This window comes from Polyodon spathula, chromosome 13 (genome assembly GCF_017654505.1).
Source record: "Polyodon spathula isolate WHYD16114869_AA chromosome 13, ASM1765450v1, whole genome shotgun sequence".
Taxonomy (NCBI): Eukaryota; Metazoa; Chordata; class Actinopteri; order Acipenseriformes; family Polyodontidae; genus Polyodon; species Polyodon spathula.
The window spans coordinates 22472928-22492388 of NC_054546.1; the positions used below are offsets into that span (position 1 = coordinate 22472928).

At 38.7% G+C, this 19461-nt stretch overlaps 1 protein-coding gene across 4 annotated transcripts in view; it reads left to right on the plus strand.

Moving 5' to 3' along the window:
* Positions 1–19461, plus strand: part of tacc2 (transforming, acidic coiled-coil containing protein 2) — a 186837-nt gene that overhangs the window by 164543 nt on the left and 2833 nt on the right. For 3 of the 4 annotated variants that reach the window (XM_041268162.1, XM_041268164.1, XM_041268163.1), the window contains 6 exons: positions 2151–2291; positions 2780–2856; positions 7065–7108; positions 14645–14653; positions 16187–16347; positions 17280–17386. In XM_041268162.1, the coding sequence (XP_041124096.1) occupies positions 2151–2291; positions 2780–2856; positions 7065–7108; positions 14645–14653; positions 16187–16347; positions 17280–17386 (539 nt within the window). The remainder of the gene's footprint in view (positions 1–2150; positions 2292–2779; positions 2857–7064; positions 7109–14644; positions 14654–16186; positions 16348–17279; positions 17387–19461) is intronic. The other variant, XM_041268161.1, reaches the window with a different exon arrangement.

The window sequence follows — 19461 nt, forward strand, 5'->3', positions numbered from 1 at the left end:
AATAGTAAAGAGACAGGAAAGAAACCTTGGGATCTAATTGAAGGTTGAAAGTCAATGTTTAATAATTTTATATTTAAATAGTATTTAGATCATCAATAGTTCAGAGCAATTTCATAGGCCCCTGCTCTATGTAAAAACTTGTAAGTTTGTGAATAGGGCCCTATATATCCTGTTTATGCTGCCCCTGCTTCATCTGGTAGCAGTAAGCCATATCAAAAAACAGCTGTTCATTGTTTTCCTTTGTACTCACCAACTCATTGTCACTGTTAGAATTTTTAGCATTGTGTTACATTTTCATCTGCCACTGGGACTGACTTGAAAGCAATTTTAAATCAGACTGGTTCATTTCCATCAGGAGCAGATCAAGATTAAATTGATTTTAGTTGGAACGCTATCAGCCCCAGTTAGGATTGTTGGCTGACAGAACTCGACCTCTCCAACATCTGCTGATGGTGAAAATTAGCAAATAAATGCCCAATCCCAAGAACACAAGAGGCGGATTATAAATCTTGAAATGCAGAAAAAAAAAAAAATTGTCTGAACGTGAAGGCTGTGAATATACTGTCAGGGGCTGACAAATTAATTTATAAACAACAATTGTACAAAAACTGGATACATACAGGTGATCTTTGACTTGTGTGTAATGTCTGGCTGCAGACTGAATTGTAAATTGTAGACTGGAGATGGAAGTGGCTGCAGCTCCAGTTTGATATAGTAATCGGATTGAGTTTTACAGCCTGGGTTCATGGTGCTGATGGAAGCCTGGTGTTAGTTAATGCACACACAAGCTAGGATACTAAGGTGTATGATATGATGTAAGCTTTAGTATGTATGGCACAGTACTCATTGCTTTCAGCATTATTCAAAGCAATTTCAGTAATTATTTGACCTCTGTGTCCTGCTGATTTACTGTATAATGTATTGGTGTTTTAGAGACTGATTTGCTGAATACGTTTTTCTTGTAAGACTGGGGTGGAGGTTCCTCCTAGCTCTCCATAGGCCTCCGTCTGAGTCTGAAGATGACCACTACTCCAGAAGATAGTTTTCAGTTGATCTTCTGAGATAAATCTGCAATAAGATTCTGAAAAGTCAGATTGTAATTAACACTGTTTCTCCTAAAACAATAAGAACACCAAATTGCGGTTCTAAGTGTAAGAAACAACTTAAGCCCTGAATTTAAACTTCAAGGTTTTTTTTTCTGGTTTGGTAACTATTGGGATAGTTTTTCCTTAATACATAAATCGTGCTTTTGAAAATTTGGAGTGAATCTATTTCAGAATTCACACACTTAAATAATTTTCTAAGGGTTAGAGAACACTGTGTTGTGTTTATATATATTGTGATCGGTACACCCAGCAGCACAGACAGACCGTAGCATTATGTTTATTGGAAACACTACACCATGTTTTTAATACCAATTCTGTGCTTACCAAGGGTTTAAAAGCCGCTATTAGCTCAGGTAATATCATTTTCATCATTAGTGATATTTTGAAATATCACTGTCCTCGTCACAAAAGCAAAGTTTGTGGGGAATAATAGGCATTTTCTATACTTTTGAGGCATAAGCAATTAGGAAATAACATTTACTACCCAGGAACAAAAATTGTGTTACATAGTGATATCATTCATGCTTCAATTTTAGAATTTGCAAAGATTTTAAAGACTTTTTGAAAGTTTCTGCTACTTCCTGTTACCGAATCACTTCCTATATTGCAGTTCAAACTCACTCTAATGGTCGAGCTGCAATCAGACCATGTGACCAAGGGTCTATTTTTTATCTTTAAAAATCTAATTGATTTTAAAGCACTCCTTTTAAAAATGTATTATTAATTAATAAGTGTCTTAAAGTTAATCAATTGACTGCATCTGCATCCATCCTGCTTTCTTTATCAGCTGCTATACTGTATAAACCAGCAGCCTTCCTTTCTAACAGCAGCCTGTCTTGCAGTAGAGCACAGTTTTGACCCCTGCCCAACTCCTGCATGTCTTACTAACCGTGTAGCCTCAAATAGAGCACTTTCCCACAGACTAGTCTGCACTTTACTCCTGTGATGCCAATACCATCTCTCCGTCTTCCCCCGGATGTCGGTAACCTTTTTTTCTAGTTAAAAACTTTGTCTTGATGTTTGTTTAATTGTTTTTGCCTCCAGCAAATGGAAACCTTGTCTCCGGAGGACGTTTCCGTTTCTAAAAGCGCACTGTACTCCAAGACTCCTGTGAGAGAAGGGGATCAGGGTCCATATCACAATCAAAGAGACCTCGATTCAGCTCTTGGAATCGCTAGGGAAGAGGTAGCCACTTTTTACTTATTTGTAAATTTTGTTGGCAGCAACTGTGTGCTTATAAAACATATGCTAAACACTTGTGTTAATGTTAAACTATTTTTCATTATTACGGGGATATCAGAATTTGGGGATAAAAGGAGATGCCTGTCCTTCAGTACATACTGTAGTTATATAAAAAACAAACTTAACAAGAGGATATTTGGAGGCACGTGTCTCCAATGCATGGAATACCCTACCAGGGGAAGCAGTAACATTGAGAACACTAGGATCTCTATTACATTCTGTTCTATTACATTAGATCCCCTAAGTAGGGTCAAATGGATTAATGACTCTTCTAGTTCCCAAACTTTTGTTATGTTCTTTAGAAAACTGCACTTTTTTGCAATGATTTTGATTTACTCTCCGTTGTGGGCAGTGCTTGGAAATCTCTCTCTCTCTCTCTCTCTCTTTCTCTCTCTCTCTCTCTCTCTCATATGCTCTTCTGTTTTTTCCAGATTGTTGACAAGGAGAGGGAGGTAGCCGAGTGGCAGAGGAAGTACGAAGAAAGCAGACAGGAAGTTGTCGAAATGAGGTAAGTGTGTGCAAGGCAGCTGGCATTGAGGTAGCATGTATGATGTGTTTTATTACAGACTTTCCAAAGACACTTTTTTAATGTATGTGTTAAACTTTTCATGACTTTGCATGAATATAAGCAGTGGTGTGTGCTTTGATCCTTGTCACTGCCAAGTGTGATCAGTACCCTGCCCTGCCAGCCCCCTGCCCTGCACCTACTCTGTTTGAATGGAGGTTGTGCTGGGATTCAGCCCCCTGCCCTGCTCCTCTGTTTGAATGGAGGTTGTGCTGGGATCCAGCCTCCTGCGCTGCTCCTCTGTTTGAATGGAGGTTGTGCTGGGATCCAGCCCCCTGCCCTGCTCCTCTGTTTGAATGGAGGTTGTGCTGGGATGGCAGCCCCCTGCCCTGCTCCTCTGTTTGAATGGAGGTTGTGCTGGGATGGCAGCCCCCTGCCCTGCTCCTCTGTTTGAATGGAGGTTGTGCTGGGATCCAGCCCCCTGCCCTGCTCCTCTGATTGAATGGAGGTTGTGCTGGGATCCAGCCCCCTGCCCTGCTCCTCTGTTTGAATGGAGGTTGTGCTGGGATCCAGCCCCCTGCCCTGCTCCTCTGTTTGAATGGAGGTTGTGCTGGGATGACAGCAAGCTGTCAGCAGACTCACTGTATAGAGGTGGAAGTTGCAGAGCCCTGCAAGGGCACCATTGCCAGTGGCAGCTGCAGCTCCTGCGTGCTGTTTCTAATTAGAATTAGACCTTGCAAGTAATGTCTGTTGAATAACAGAATAACAGAGTTCAATTTATACAGTATGGGCCCTATTCACAAAACCATAAGGACTTTTTTGGGGGGGATTACTAAAATTTTTCAATCACTATTTTATTTAACCTATACTTATATAAAAAAAAAAAAAATCAGAAAAACAGTCCTTGTAATCAGATTTTTATTGGTAAGAACTGACCTTAAAGTTTTATGGGTAGGGTCTGATATTCCCTGTTTAGTGAATTAACCTGTGCCATGTAATCATGTAAACTTGCTTACGCTTCAAAATACACTGTTTTCTGTGGCACTGCAGTTACTATGTGGCTGAGTGCAAATGCAAGACATACTGTAGTCAATATGTTTGTACAGTGGCATTACAAGACAACAGCAGTGTAAGTAAGATCAATTTATAGTAATAATTGTACTTACTTACATTGTCTATATTAGATTGACCATATATTTTGTTGGTGGATGTCCTATAGATTCTAAATATAATTGTGGCAAAACATGGTATGGGTATTCCTTCATTGATGGTATCATGGTTTGCATGAATTCTGCTTGCCCAGATTTTGGTGAAACTTACATTTGTTGCAAGACATTGTACCTGATGCTGCACTGGCAACATCTTGGAAACTGCTGTTTCAGTTTTGATTAAACTATGCATGGCCTACTGACCAGAAATGTGATTAAGCATGTTAGTTTATCTGAAGCACCTTACATTTCCAACAGACTCCTATAAACCTTTTGCAATGGTCTAAATTCAGACCTAAGCGGTTTATAGGTCCTGGCATCTCTGCCCTGTCATTAGCGTAGATAAGGATGATCTTATTTCATTAGTGTGATTTGGCTCAAGATAAGAGCGACTAAGTGCGTTCTAAATCACCATTAATCTCCTTATTATTTTATAACCTGCTTCCCAAAAAAACAGTGTTGCGTTAATTGTTGGCTTGCATCATTAGTTTTGGCTGTGAGCAATCTCAGTGAGCCACATGTTTTTAACAAGGGTGAGAGGCTTTTTATAAACTCTGGAAAGCATTGCTGTAGTGTGTTCCAACTTTAATATAACTTATTTCAAACACAGACACAAGAGATGGATGTCTATAGTGAAAAAAACACTACTTTAGCCCAAGGCTAACAAGAAACATGTGTTGTAAAAACCTTTAAAAAGTGTTTTGCTTAAAAAACAGTTAAATAATATGAAACTAAGCCTGGTCCTGTTAGCATTGTCCATACTTGCTTAGTAGGAGAGCTCCCCACAAACTGCTTGACTTGCTGTTTTATACTGCGCTTTGCACATCATTCATTAACTGCCTCATTCAAATCAGTGCCCCCACAAAAGTGTCCCAGCCCCGCATTCCTCAATGGAACCTGCAGCACACCCCAAAATACCCACTGAGCCAATGATATGTTCTGTTATTATTGATTGTTAATTGGTCATTTAGCAGCTGCTTTTATCCAAAGCGAGTTACAGAGACTAGGGGGTGAACTATGCATCAACAACTGCTGCTGCGGAGTCACTTACAATAGGATCTCAGTTATTACGTCTTATCTGAAGGACAGGTTGTTAACAAACTCCTTATACAAATATATACATATATAACAATGTGGAAAAAGAGACAAACAAAAAGAAACATTGTACAATAGAATTAAGCATATTTGCATAACTCAATACAAACCACTTAGCTCACAAAAGCATAACTAGAACACAAGAAACAATACAATCTCCATTCCAGTTAAGCATAACTAGAACACAAGAAACAATACAATCTCCTTTCCAGTTAAGCTGTATTCCAGTTGTTTGATTGACACAGTCCTGCAAAACCCTGAGGCAGTTTGCTACACTTGTCTATCTATTTTTTATACAAAGGCAAAGACAGACAGCCACTAGGGTCATGCTGTATTGTTTTTTAAATGATGTGCCTTTAGTAACATAGTTTTCTTAGGAATTTCAATCCGATAGCCCAGAAGTTCTTGAAAAAAGCTTCTGACTATACCCCACTTTATTGAGGGATATAGGAAATGTAAAACATGTTGTATAACCAAGCAAGAGGCCAGAAAAACAATCTAATATTTAGTGAAATAATTGATCATTCCATACTAACATTATAGTGAAAGAATTGTTCATTCTGTACTAACATTATAGTGAAAGAATTGATCATTGTATACTAACATTACAGTGAAAGAATTGATCATTCCATGCCAACATTATAGTGAGGTCCAGTGGTTAAACTTGAGGTCCCCGGTTCAAATCCCAGCTCAGCCACTGACTCATTGTGTGACCCTGAGTAAGTTACTGAACCTCCTTGTGCTCTGTCTTTCAGGTGAGACGTTGTTGTAAGTGACTCTGCAGCAGTTCACACACCCTAGCCTCGTATCTTGTAAAGCCCTTTGTGATGGTGGTCCACTATGAAAGGTGGCGGTGCTATATAAAAATAAATATTATTATTGTTGTTCCATACTAACATGATAGTGAAAGAACTGATCATTCCACACTAACATTATAGTGAAATAATTGATCATTTCATACTAACATTATGGTGCAAAAAAGAAAACAATGTTTAGCACTGTGTCAAGACATGACTTTATAATTTCAAGTTGAATATATATATAATTTTTAGATCATGGATGAAGGCACATTCCATGAATACAGTGTTTTTAAAAAAAAAAACTACCACTACAAAAAAAAACCTTTCCCAGTGCAGTTGGGCACTGTCCATCCTCCCGACTTATATTTAGCATTGAATCATTCTGAATACTTTAAAACCGCCTCAGCCATCCACAGACAGGGAAGATTGTACACGCTTACGAGATTTAAAACCAAATAAAAACTAGAAAAGGAGGATTGTTTTTGCTTGCAGGATTCAAAGCTATATTACAGTCAGATAGGGAGGATTTACACGCTCGTGGAGTGTAAAACAGAATTGCAAATTGTGGTGAAATGTAAAAAAAATGCCTAAACACACACAAAACCCTAGAGAATGTGCCTGTAACCATAAGGATTTCATTGTGGAGCACAGGAAAGGAAAGAAGGTACAAGTGTGCAAGTAATGTTGAGTTACTATAAATATTGTGAAAGAACATTTTGAAATTAATAATTTAGAAAACAATAATTTCATACAGTATATGAAAAGTGGAAACCCTGAAAAAACAATATGAAACTCAGAAAATTGAAATTATTAAACACTGGAAAACAGAAGCCGTATATGTAAGGAATGCACTGACAATGAAAGTCATCATAGAAAGTTCTTCAGCACTTTGTAAACTCTGTGTCCGATTCTCATAATACCTGTATATACGATACCTATGTTTCATATGTTACGCCTATTACAATCCAAGCTCAATGTTTTATTGGTTTGAGAAATTGGACTCATCTTGCTTCTAGTTGTTTGGAATGTATGTGCACTTTTAAATAGCTTACTCTGAATGTTTTTATGTACATTTTTTTTCAATTTTAGCTTTTTTTTTTCTTTACAGGAGAATAGTTGCAGAATATGAGAAGACGATTGCCCAGATGATAGGTGAGCCTCAAGTCTGTATTCCCTGTTTGGTGTGTGGTGTGCATGGTGTTTGTGCTGAGGGGACGTTGTGGATCAAGAGGTGCAGCTTGAATGCTCTAACTGTAATTATCATTGCAGTCATTATTGGATATGGCAGGCGGGCAGTTGGTGGGGTTGACTGCATATGAATTGTATTAGCACTGTTATTACTGCAAAGGTTTCACCTTTACCCTCAATCAACATTCTGAGTGAAAACCTCAAATTGCGAGTTGATTTGATCAACCTATAGCCCCTCAGATAAGTCATAGCTGGATTTTTAGTTCATGTTTCAGCACAGTGGAATCCATCTGGATTGCATTGACTCTGGACAGATGGTTGATGCTATCTAGGGGGATTCCATAGTGCTGCAAAGTGCTCTAAAAATCACAGTTGTGACTTGCCCAAAATTAAGATATGCAAATATCAAGTGACACGCATAAGAACCTCTGTCTTCCACCACTTTCAAACCCCCATTCCGGGTTTCTATAGCAATCTTTTACTTTATTAAAAGGGTGTCGTAATGCTATAAACGTTTAAAGTAGTAAGGGCAGCTAACAAATTAATGCCACTAAAGCTTATAACCAGGGGTTCACATAACTTTTGTCATTAGGTTCTCACATGGGTACCAGCAGAAATGGTTTGTTAAGCACCAAAATCAGAGGTCATCATCCAAGTCACTGTCTAGCGCCACCTTCTCCTCTGACAGTTTAAATAATTGGGATGGCAGTGTCAGAGACCACATCAATAGTTTCGGAATGTTTAAGTAGGGAGTCGGTATTGCTGGTTTTCACAATGTTTAACAAATCATCACGCATTCTGTGTTTATATCAAGATCCTACGAGCATATTGCCGCCCTGGGGATTCAAAAGCAAAAACCTGAACACTTTGTCCCATTTATTGGTGTTGTCGAACATGTTAGCTTGACAGCACAACAGTATTTATATAAGGATATAACTGAGGTAAAAAAAAATATATAGTATTTTAAGTAAAATGGTTAAGTATATGTATTTTTTTAAACTCACATTTAAATGTAACACCTTTCAAACATGGTCATCTCTCTCACCCCGCCTCAGTTTGGGAAGGGAAACATCAGCGTGCTTCTTTAATGCCACTCCCTGTAACTGCATCCCTCTGCTCTGAATGGACGGCTTAATAGAGATCCCTGCTATCCCAGCTATCATTGGTTGTTTCAAGTGTACCTTAAAATAAAACTGTTAATCTTATGTATGAACTGGAGTGCTTCCGCCTATCACTCTCCATTTATTTTATAAAAACTTGATGCACCCTATGATAGCACTAGCAGGGAGGGACTAGTTAAGTTGGAACTCTCGTAGAGATCGTTGACAGAGCCCAGAGACCCTGACTCTCCAGGAAAAATCTAGAGGTTAGGCAGGGATGGCAGGGGATCCTCTATAGACCGACTGCAAGCGTTCGTACTCGTGTAGAGTGGGACTGTATATATATATATATATATATATATATATATATACACACACACACACACACACACACACACACACACACACACACACACACACACAGACAGTGCTGTGAAAAGGTATTTGCCCCCTGTCTGATTTTCTGCATTTTCGCACATTTTTCATATTGAATTTGGTCAGATCTTTTTGTGGGTTGTAGTAAAAGTTTGGTGCTTCTTTCATTTGTTTGGTGTGCAAGGTAATCAAACATGCAATCTTCAGGTGTGAAAAAGTTATTGCCCTCCTGGTTAACTCAACCCAATTAAAGGGATAATTAGTCATCTTTTGAATACTTTGGTTAACAATCAGGCCTGATTTGGGTCAGCCCTGCCCAATATAAATCTGACTAACTTTGGCCCTTACCATCAGAGTGAAGTTGTCAGCACACAGTTTCTAGAGACACATCATGCCACGATCAAAAGAAATCCCTGAAGACCTCTGGAAAAAAAGTTGTTGATGCCTATCAGTCTGGAAAGGGTTACAAAGCCATTTCTAAGGCTCTGGGGCTCCACCAAACCACAGTCAGAGCCATATTGTCCAAATGAAGAAAGTTTAGGACAGTAGAATCTTCCCAGGAGTGGCCGTCCTACCAAAATCTCTCCAAAAGCCAGGTGTAAAGTTGTTGAGGAAGTCACAAAGAACCCTAGAACAACATCTAGGGATCTGCAGGCCTCTCTCACCTCGGCTAAGGTCAGTGTTCATGACTCCACCATCTGAAAGACACTGGGCAAAAATGGGATTCATGACAGATTAGCAAGGTGGAAACCACTGCTCACTAAGAAGAACATGAGTGCTTGTCTCAAGTTTGCCAAAAAGCACCTGGATGATCAAGAGTTCTGGAACAATGTTCTATGGAGAGATGAATCAATAGTGGAGCTTTTTGGACAACATGGGCCCTGTCGTGTCTGGCGAAAATCAAACACTGCATTCCACAGTAAGAACCTCATACCAACGGTCAAGCATGGTGGTGGTAGTGTCATGATTTGCAGATGCTTTGTTGCATTATTAGTATCTGGACGACTTGCCATCTTTGAAGGAACCATGAATGCTGCTCTATATCAGAGAATTCTACAGGAGAATGTCAGGCCATCCGTCTGTGAGCTGAAGCTGAAGCAGAGCTGGGTCATGCAGCAATACAATTATCTGAAACACACAAGCAAGTCTACATCAGAATGGTTGAAGAACAAGAAAATTAAAGTTTTGGAATGATCTAGTGAAAGTCCAGACCTAAACCCATTGAGATGTTGTGGCAGGACCTGAAACGAGCAGTTTATGCTCGAAAACCCACAAATGTCACTGAGTTAAAGTAGTTCTGCATGAAGGAGTGGGACAAAATTCCTCCACGGCGCTGTGAGAAACTGATTGATAACTACAGGAAGCGTTTGGCTGCAGTTATTGCTGCTAAAGCTGGTGTAACAAGTTATTGAGTCTAAGGGGGCGATTACTTTTTCACACGCGGGCATTAGGTGTTGCATAACTTTCTTTAATAAATAAATGAAATAAGTATCAAAATTTGTATTATTTGTTCACTCAGGGTCTATGACAGACAGTGGCGTTGCAATGATATCAGGCCAGAGTGAGGAACTGAAATCACAAACAGGGAAGTACTGCAGGCAAAAGAGACATGGCGTGTGCCATTCTATTTACAACAAAAATAAATATAATATTTAAACAAAAAGACACTGCTCACAGAGAGAAAATAGAGGTTAAAACAAAAACAAATCACAGACACAAAATAAACTACACACACAGGGCAGTATGGGCAGATTGCTGTCACTGATCCTGTATTTTAAATATCTTCTCCTCTCTCTCTCGCTCTCGCTCGCTGTCCTCTGTACACCCAACTCTCAACTCCCACACAGAGCAGGGAGAGCTGCAGGCTTAAATACTATGTTTAACTAGTTTGTAATTATTCTATTATCCTTCAGCAACAATCTGCACGAGTTTATTAATTGTGTGACTGCTGGCTAGTTTAACAATGCACTAGCCGACAGCCACACATTACCACAAGGTTTTTAATCATTCCTGGTAGAGGACGAGTTACTCCCTCACCTTTGCCAGAACATGTCTAAATAAAAACGAAACAATAACAAAACTAACGCAGCTACGCTGTCATTTATAACGACAAATACAATAAATGCCCTGCTACAGGGTCCCTTTGATCTAATATTAGATTATGGTTGAAGATCTGATAACATTCAGTCTCAAAAAAATGCAGAAAATCAGACAAGGGGCAAATACTTTTTCACGGTACTGTGTGTGTGTGTGTGTGTCTGTGTGTGTCTAATATATATATATATATATATATATATATATATATATATATATATATATATATATATATATTTGCAGAAGTATTCACCCCATCAAATTTTGTTGAATTACAAATAGTGTATGCACAGTTTTTCAAACTAACTTTTTTTTATTCAAAGCCGCAGTGGTTAAACTGAACACTGTTATATGAGGAGGAGGTTAAATATCAGCAAAATGAAATTTACTGGTTGAATAAGTATTCAGCCCCTTAAGTCAATACTTGGTAGAAGCACCTTTTGCGACAATTACTGCTATGAGTCTTTTTGGTTAGGTTTCTACTAGCTTTGCACAGTAGGATAGTGACATTTTTGTCCATTCTTCATGGGAAAATTGCTCCAGTTCTGATAAGTTTGTTGTGGATTGTCGATGGACTGCAATCTTCAAGTATCGCCATACATTTTCGATTGGATTCAAGTCAGGACTTTGACTGGGCCACTCAAAAACGTTAATTTTCTTCTTGTTCAACCACTCCAGTGTGGCTTTGGCTTTGTGCTTCGGGTCATTGTCCTGCTGCAATGTGAATTTTCTCCCCAGTTTCAGTCTTGGATGACTCAAACAGGTTTTCCTCAAGGAGTCATCTATATTTTGCACCTTTCATTCTCCCTTCTATCCTGACAAGCTTCACAGTCCCTGCTGAAGAGAAGCATCCTCATAACATGATGCTGCCACTACCATGCTTGACAGTTGGGATGGTGTTGACTGGCTTGGAATTTAGACAAAAAAGTTCAATTTTTGTCTTGTCTGACCACAAAACCTTTTTCCACATGTCAGCAGTATCATCTACATGCTTTTTTGCAAACTCCATGCATGCTTTAAGATTAAGTTTTTTGAGCAATGGCTTCTTTCTTCCTGCCTGTCCATACAGACCAGCTTTGTTTAGGGTCTGGCTTATTGTTGAAGTGTGAACACTGACTTCCATCTCAGTCACAGAACTTTGAAGCCAACAATGACCTTGAGAGATCTGCAAAGTGACATCCTGAACCTGTTTCCTGCTTGCCCAGCTGCTCAGTTTAGGAGGGCGACCTGATCTGGGTAGTGTCTGGGTGATGTGGTGCATCTTCCACTTCTTAATGATGGACTTCACTGTGCTGAGAGGAATAATCAGCGCCTTTGAAATTTTCTTGTACCCTTCTCCTACTGTGCCTCTCAACCACTTTATCACTTACTTGTTTCAAATGCTCCTTGGTCTTCATGGTTGCTTTGTTGGATCACTATGTGAGTTGCAGCTTGAAAGCCTGTATATGCGTGAGGGAAATTATCTACACATTAAACCACTTTGAGTACACACAGGCTGAAACCATTTCACTAATTTTGTGACCTTTCAAACAAATCATTTGCACCTGAACTGATTTAGGGCTGTGGTAGCAAAGGGGTTGAATACTTATGCAACTGAGATTAATCTGTTTTTCTCTGTAAATCTTACTTATTTCTGTTTTTTATATACATGTTTTAACTTTATCAATGTGGAGTAGTTTGTGTAGATTTTACATGTAAGATCTAATTTTAAAGCGTCGTGGAGTATGCTCAGGTGCCAACAAAATGTGAAAACTTTGCACGGGGGTGATACTTCTGCAAACCACTATATATATATATATATATATATATATATATATATATATATATATATATATATATATATATATAATAAAACTATAAATACATACATACATACAGTGCCTATAGAAAGTCTACACCCCCTTGCATTTAAATGAGGATTTTTTTTCCACTTATCTACACACCCTACTCCACACTGTTAAGGGGAAAAAAGTTTTTATTGAGAAAAAAAATTACAAAACTGAAAGATCATAATTGGATAAGTCTCCACCCCCGAGTTAGTTTTTGGAAGCACTTTTGGCAGTAATTACAGCTGTGAATCTGTTGGGATAGGTCTCTACCAAATTTGCACACCTAGATTTGGCAATATTTGACCATTCTTCTTTACAAAACTGTTCAAGCCCTGTCAGGTTCCTTGGGGAGCGTTGATGGACAGCAATCTTCAAGTAATGCCACAAATTTTTGATTGGCTTTAGGTCGGGGCTTTGACTGGGCCATTCAAGGACATTTACCTTTTTGTTCCTTAGCCACTCCAGTGTAGCTTTGGCTGTGTGCTTTGGGTCGTTGTCATGCTGAAAGGTGAACTTCCGTCCTAGTTAGAGCTTTCTTGTAGAGGGCAGCAGGCTTTCCTCAAGGACTTTTCTGTACTTTGCTCCATTCATTTTCCCTTCTATCCTGACAAGAGCCCTAGTCCCTGCCGATGAGAAACATCCCCATAACATGATGCTGCCACCACTGTGCTTCACAGTAGGGATGGTATTCTTTGGGTGATGTGCTGTGTTGGGTTTGTGCCAAACATAATGCTTTGAATTTAGGCCAAAAAGTTCCATTTTAGTTTCGTCAGACCACAAAACTTTTTGCCACATGGCTAGAGAATTTCCTGAGTGTTTTTTTGTATACTTCAAATGGGATTCAGGGTGGGCTTTCTTGAGTAGAATACAGGCCAGATTTAGTGGAGTGCTTGGGATATTGTTGTCACATGCACACTTTGACCAGTCTTGGTCATAGAAGTGTAGCTCTTGCAAAGTTGCCATTGGCCTGGTAGTTGGTAGTTGCATACACCTTCCACTTCTTAATAATTGTCTTGACTGTGCTCCAAGGGATATTCAAGGCCTTCAATATTTTTTTTATACCCATCCCCTGATCTGTGCCTTTCAACAACTTTGTCCCGGAGTTCTTTTGAAAGCACCTTGTGCTCATTGTTGAGTCTTTGCTTTGAAATGCACTACCCAGCAGAGGGAACCTACAGGAACTGCTAAATGTATCCTGAAATCATGTGAATCACTACAATTTAACACCAGTGGAGGCCACTTAACTTGGTGTGCGATTTTGAAGGCGACTGGTTACACCTGAGCTAATTTAGGATTGCTATTACAAGGGGGGTGGACACTTATCCAACCAAGCTATTTCAGTTTTTATTTTCAATTAATTTTCTACAAATTTATAGAATATTTTTTTCACTTGGAAGTTGTGGGGTAGGATGTGTAGATAAAAAAAAAAAAAATTACGCATTTTAATTCCAGACTATAAGGCAACAAAAGGTGAAAAATTTGAAAGGGGGTGTAGACTCTCTATAGGCACTGTAGTCTCACATTTTCTTATATAAAAGACAAGCAATATAGTAAGCATGTATTTAACATTACTGCGGTATTTAAACAGCATGGCTCCTCATTAACAAATCACTGTTTTCAGTGACTGATATGTTCCATTGTCTCTGCGCTTCGTGGGACCTCTTTAAGTAGAAATTTCTGGAAGGAGTGATTGCTATTTAAATTCATTAGTATTTTCAAAAAAGCGTTTGCATTAAAAAAATCAAATACAGATAATGTGTGCATCATTTAAATAAAAAAAGAGAGACAAGCAAAATGATTGGTAAGATCTGCGTACTTTAGTGTGACACATATTTCTGGAAAAGTACAATAATATTAATTGCTCCTTGCCATATACAAAGATTTTGACACTGAGTGCATCATTATTCTTTTTTTGGATCAGTACATTATTTTTGAATTTCCCCAAATGTTTTCCTCCATTTTCCCCGCATCTCATTTCCGCTGATCACGAACAGACTCGTAGTGCCTCTATCCCTGGCTTTCTTGTGCTTGCCCTAACAAGATCACTTTGTTCTGTTGTGCTCCCTCCCTTTCTGCTTCTTACTCTTTGATATGCAATGAAGGCATGCCTGGTAAGTAACAGCTTTTATAAACTCTCTCACCTTTTTTTGGGTCTTCATTCTTGTCTTATTCTTTTAATATTTATTGTGTGGAGGTTGGCTCAATTAAAACAGCAGCTACAGGTCAATTACTACCCATTAAAGGGATTGTAACTAAGAAATTAATTCCATACTTGTTTCACTACATGTACATCCATTCACTATATAGGTCTCCAATGTGCATTTTTAAAAGAAATCTCTATTTAAACAAACATGCATTTTCATTTTAAAACATGATGTGGGGTATGTTTGCAGGCTCTGCGTTCAGATAGTCCTGCACTTTCCTGCTCGTTTCACCTGGAGAGTGAAATTGTCCCCCACCCCTCCAGGGCCTTCTTTCCTGTCAGTAACGAACCAGCTGCTTCCCCTAGTGACTGAAGTGCTTTGCAGCCATGACCCCAGAGACGTGGCTGAGGTGAAATGACCTCGGAAGTACAAGTGTAAAAGATTTCCTGGAGGGCAAGGCAAGCAAACAGAGAACTTTCTTTACCTAGATGTCATGTTTTCAAATGAAAATCTATGTTTGCATTAACATCTTTTTTATATGTGAGACCCATATAGTGAATGAATGTGTATGACAGGTAAGGCAACATTTGAGTTCTAAAGGATTTTCTTTGGAGCATAGCTCACACATACCTGAATTTCAGCATTTCTTCTTTTTGTTGATGTATAATAGTAATGTGATTTAAACTTTTTACTGAAGCAAATGCTTTGTGGTTTCAATGTCCCAGCACTGATTAGCTGTTGTCTAAGATTTCAGTTGTTCATTGTTGTATGTGTGTCATGTTTGCATGTTTTACTGAAACCTTGCTGTTACTGCTGCTGACAAATGGCTCTTTAGTGTGAATAAAAATCAAATGAACTTTGAGAAATCGCTCATGGTATAGTGAAGCGCTTTGAAACACCTTGTACTCTCATGAACATGCTGGCATGAATGAGAGCACTCCTGAATAAAAACCCTGGCCTTAGTTCTAATAGGGATTTACATAGATCTTTGCTCTATTCGAATTTCAGATATTCTCTTAACATCTTTAAGTCTTGTGGTCTGTCACAGAGCAGATTAACTTATATTTAACAGTATTTCAATATCTGCTGTGTGAATGGCTGCAAAAAACTACTAATAACTAACATGTAAAACACAACAAGAACTATTCTTCCCTTTAACCTACCCACAATAAAAAGTAACAAAAGGCGTAATGACATGTAGATCCCTACATACAAAGCTTTAACATTGTTACTGATTGAAGCGAGCTTCAGAGACCACAAATTTGAATGACCTCAGAGGTGGATTTAGAGCCACTACTGCTATACACCCATGTCTCCAACCTATTAGCATCAGATACATCTAAGTCACTGAGAATAAAGATCTTGCAATGACAAAGAATTCTAAATGTTTAAACCACAACAGAATCTACGTAAACAGATTAAACACGTTAATATGAGGATTTTGTGAAAGACCTGTAGCCGGAGATCAGGGCGCTGAGGGTGTCTGTGTTTGTCTGGCAGAGGATGAGCAGAGGGAAAAGTCTCTATCTCACCACACCATCCAGCAGCTGATCCTGGAGAAGGACCAGGCCCTGGCCGACCTCAACTCCGTAGAGAAATCCCTGGCTGACCTCTTCCGACGATATGAGAAAATGAAGGAGGTCCTGGATGGCTTCCGAAAGGTCTGCGCATTTACTGGGATCAGACATTTGGATACATTCCCACAAAGTGGACACAGGGGTGACAGGCTTAGTCAAGCAAAACTTTTCCAGTCCCCAGCAACCAAGAGACTTGTAGTATAAAGGAGAGCAAAAGAAATACACAGTAAGAGGTCCAGGGAATTTAATCGCTAATTTTCATAGGATTTGCAAACCGAATGGTTCTGGTGAAATGCTGCCAATGCTGCTGTAGTTTAATATGGAGTCTACAGCCTTGTCACTGTGTACAGGACAGCAAGGATTGTTGAGCTTTATATCACACAGCAGAGAATATAAGAAAAAAAACTGAGGAACTGAGTTAAAACTAAAAGAAGCTAGGTCAAGAAGCCTGACTTCTATTTAAGAACTGTATACGTAAGCCTCCAAAATCCTTCAGTGTTTAACTGAAAAAAGTGGCATGCACTTGTGTTTTAGAGTGTTTGAAGTTTTCTTGGTATATTTTGGTCCATACGTTACCAAGTAGCAACATGGCAGTAATTGGGTACCTCCCAATAGTTCTTGCCCTTACATGGTAACTGTGCTGGTGGAATACCTGTGCAATTACAAAGGACATCTCCCACGCTGTCTCTGATGTTACTCACAAGGCCCTCTCCATGCCCCTGTTATTGCAGTAGTTATCATATAAGAGAGGAAACCACCCTGCTCTTACAATGTAATAACACAGCTGCCTGTTATCTAAAGTGCTACTGTTTTCATTTCAATTACAGTCAAACCAGTTCATTTGGTAATGAAAAGCATGTGAGCATGTGTCATCTACAGTTAACTGGACTTGCAAAAACCCTTTATGCACTACTTTTATGTTAGTTCAAAAAGGTGCTCCCTAAAGTGAGGTGCTGAGATGGTGGCAGTATTGGTTGCGTTGATAGTCCACCTGTGTATTCTTGTGTTTGTGTCAGAACGAGGAGGTGTTGAAGAGGTGTGCTCAAGAGTACCTTGCCCGGGTGAAGAAGGAGGAACAGAGGTACCATGCCCTTAAAATCCATGCGGAAGAGAAACTGGATAAGTAAGTATCACAGTGAGCTTCTGTCTGTTCACTAGCATGCATTCCAGACTCAACACTTCCAGTCTCTGTGAGTTCAACATGTTCAACATATCCAAGAACATGCAAACTGTGCTGTTATTTATTTATCTATTTATTTATTTACTGTTTATTTATTGCATTTATATATCACTTTTTATACAAAAACTAGGTATTATCAGCATAGCAATGTAAGTTGATCCATATCTGCGGATAATGTCACCTAACGGTAGCATATATATTGAATGAAAATAACAAGAGACCTAGAATGGAGCCCTGTGGAACACAGACAACTTGCAGATTTTACCTCCCCAATAGAGACAACCTGAAACCTATGAGAAAGAGAAGATTTGAACCAGGGTAGGACAAGGCCAGACAGTTCTACTGTGCTTTCAAGACAATTCAGTAGGATGGAATGGTCTACAGTATCAAAGGCAGCACTTAGATCAAGAAGAATTAGGCTATATGATGGATCCTGCACTCCACGCGGAGTGCCTTTACCGAATGCTCCACTCAGAAGCCCCCTAGCCTTCCTATATTTACCAGGTGGCCCTTCGCTGCGATGTAATAAACATGCAATTCAGATTCCCGCCATCTCTGTTCTATTTTATAGGCCTCCTATTTCATCTTATGAGTTGTATCACTGAACCATGATGAGCTTTTTTTAAAAGACTCTCTGAGTTTTGATTGGTTTTACAGTATCTAAGATACCAGTCAAGGTGAAACTGTAGGTATTAACCAGCTCATCTACTGATGAGAACTCAGAGAGTGGTAATGAGCTCAATACATCAGAAAGCTTAACGGCAGCTGAATAATTAATTACCTGGGATTTAAATGGACGGACCACAGTTTTTGTAGACACTGGCAGAGTCACCTCAAAAAAGAATGGCATGATGATCAGAAATAGTAAGATCTAGGGTTATGACGTTTTTAACAGCTAAACCACGAGAAATTACCAGATTAAAGTATGGCAACAACTATGCATAGGACCTTTGAGATGCAGGATATAATCTAAGGAATCCTAGGCTCATCAATTTGTTAGAATCAGAAGTTAGAATCAGAATCAATGTCAACATGAACATTAAAATCACTCAATAAAAGATCTTATCTACTGTCAAATTTAGATAGCAGATCCCCAAATTCAGTCAGAAATAGTGGCGTTGATTGAGTGGTTATAACATAAAAGTAATTTGTCAAATGTCATCTCAGCACAGAACAGTCCTATCCAATTTAATTATTTAAACAGAAATCACTTTTTGATTGTTATTCTCAAGTCCTATCTTCTTTGCTGTGATTAATAATACGTTTTTTTTTTTTTTGTTGTTGTTGTTTTCCAGGATTTATTTTATTATTGTTAAAACATATTGTTATTATTGAACTAGCCCTATTTCAGCTGGGTGTTTGAGTTTAAACTCTGCCAGCAGACCCTGGTAATGCATTCTCAATCCTGGCATCCACCTGCCAGGCCTTTGGCTTTAATGTACTGGTTTAAAATGGCAGCTGTGCTCTTTGTTATCATAATGTTGATTCATAATTACGCTTTTCAGATCAACATGAGGTTTAACAACAAAATAGAAACGAATCTTCCTTCAAGTCCAGTGGCTTACAGCCCGTACAATAAAATAACCATCAGATACACCCTGAAGTCTGGCTGCATTGTAAAGAAATATAGGGAAGCATATGAAAACATGTCAAACTACGATAAACTATGGTAAATACATAGTATAACAATGGTAAAAACATGGAAAAGCTGCAAAATTACTGTATAATTTTACTATGGTACTCTTAATAAAATAAAACTTCTCACATTTTATCTGCAATTACAGTCCACTCATTAATATTAATTTCAAGGGACTGTCAAAAAGAATAGTTTTATCAGTAGTTCTTATTATCAGGCCAAATGTCAGTTTTTATTGAAGTTACAGTAACGCTGAAACCAATTTTCAATTACAGAACAATGAAAAGTATTACACATTTAAAAGTACTGTACATTTTATTGAAAATATAGCTGTAAGAAAACTTTTTAAAAGTATAACTTAAAACTTGCACGTCCCTTTCTG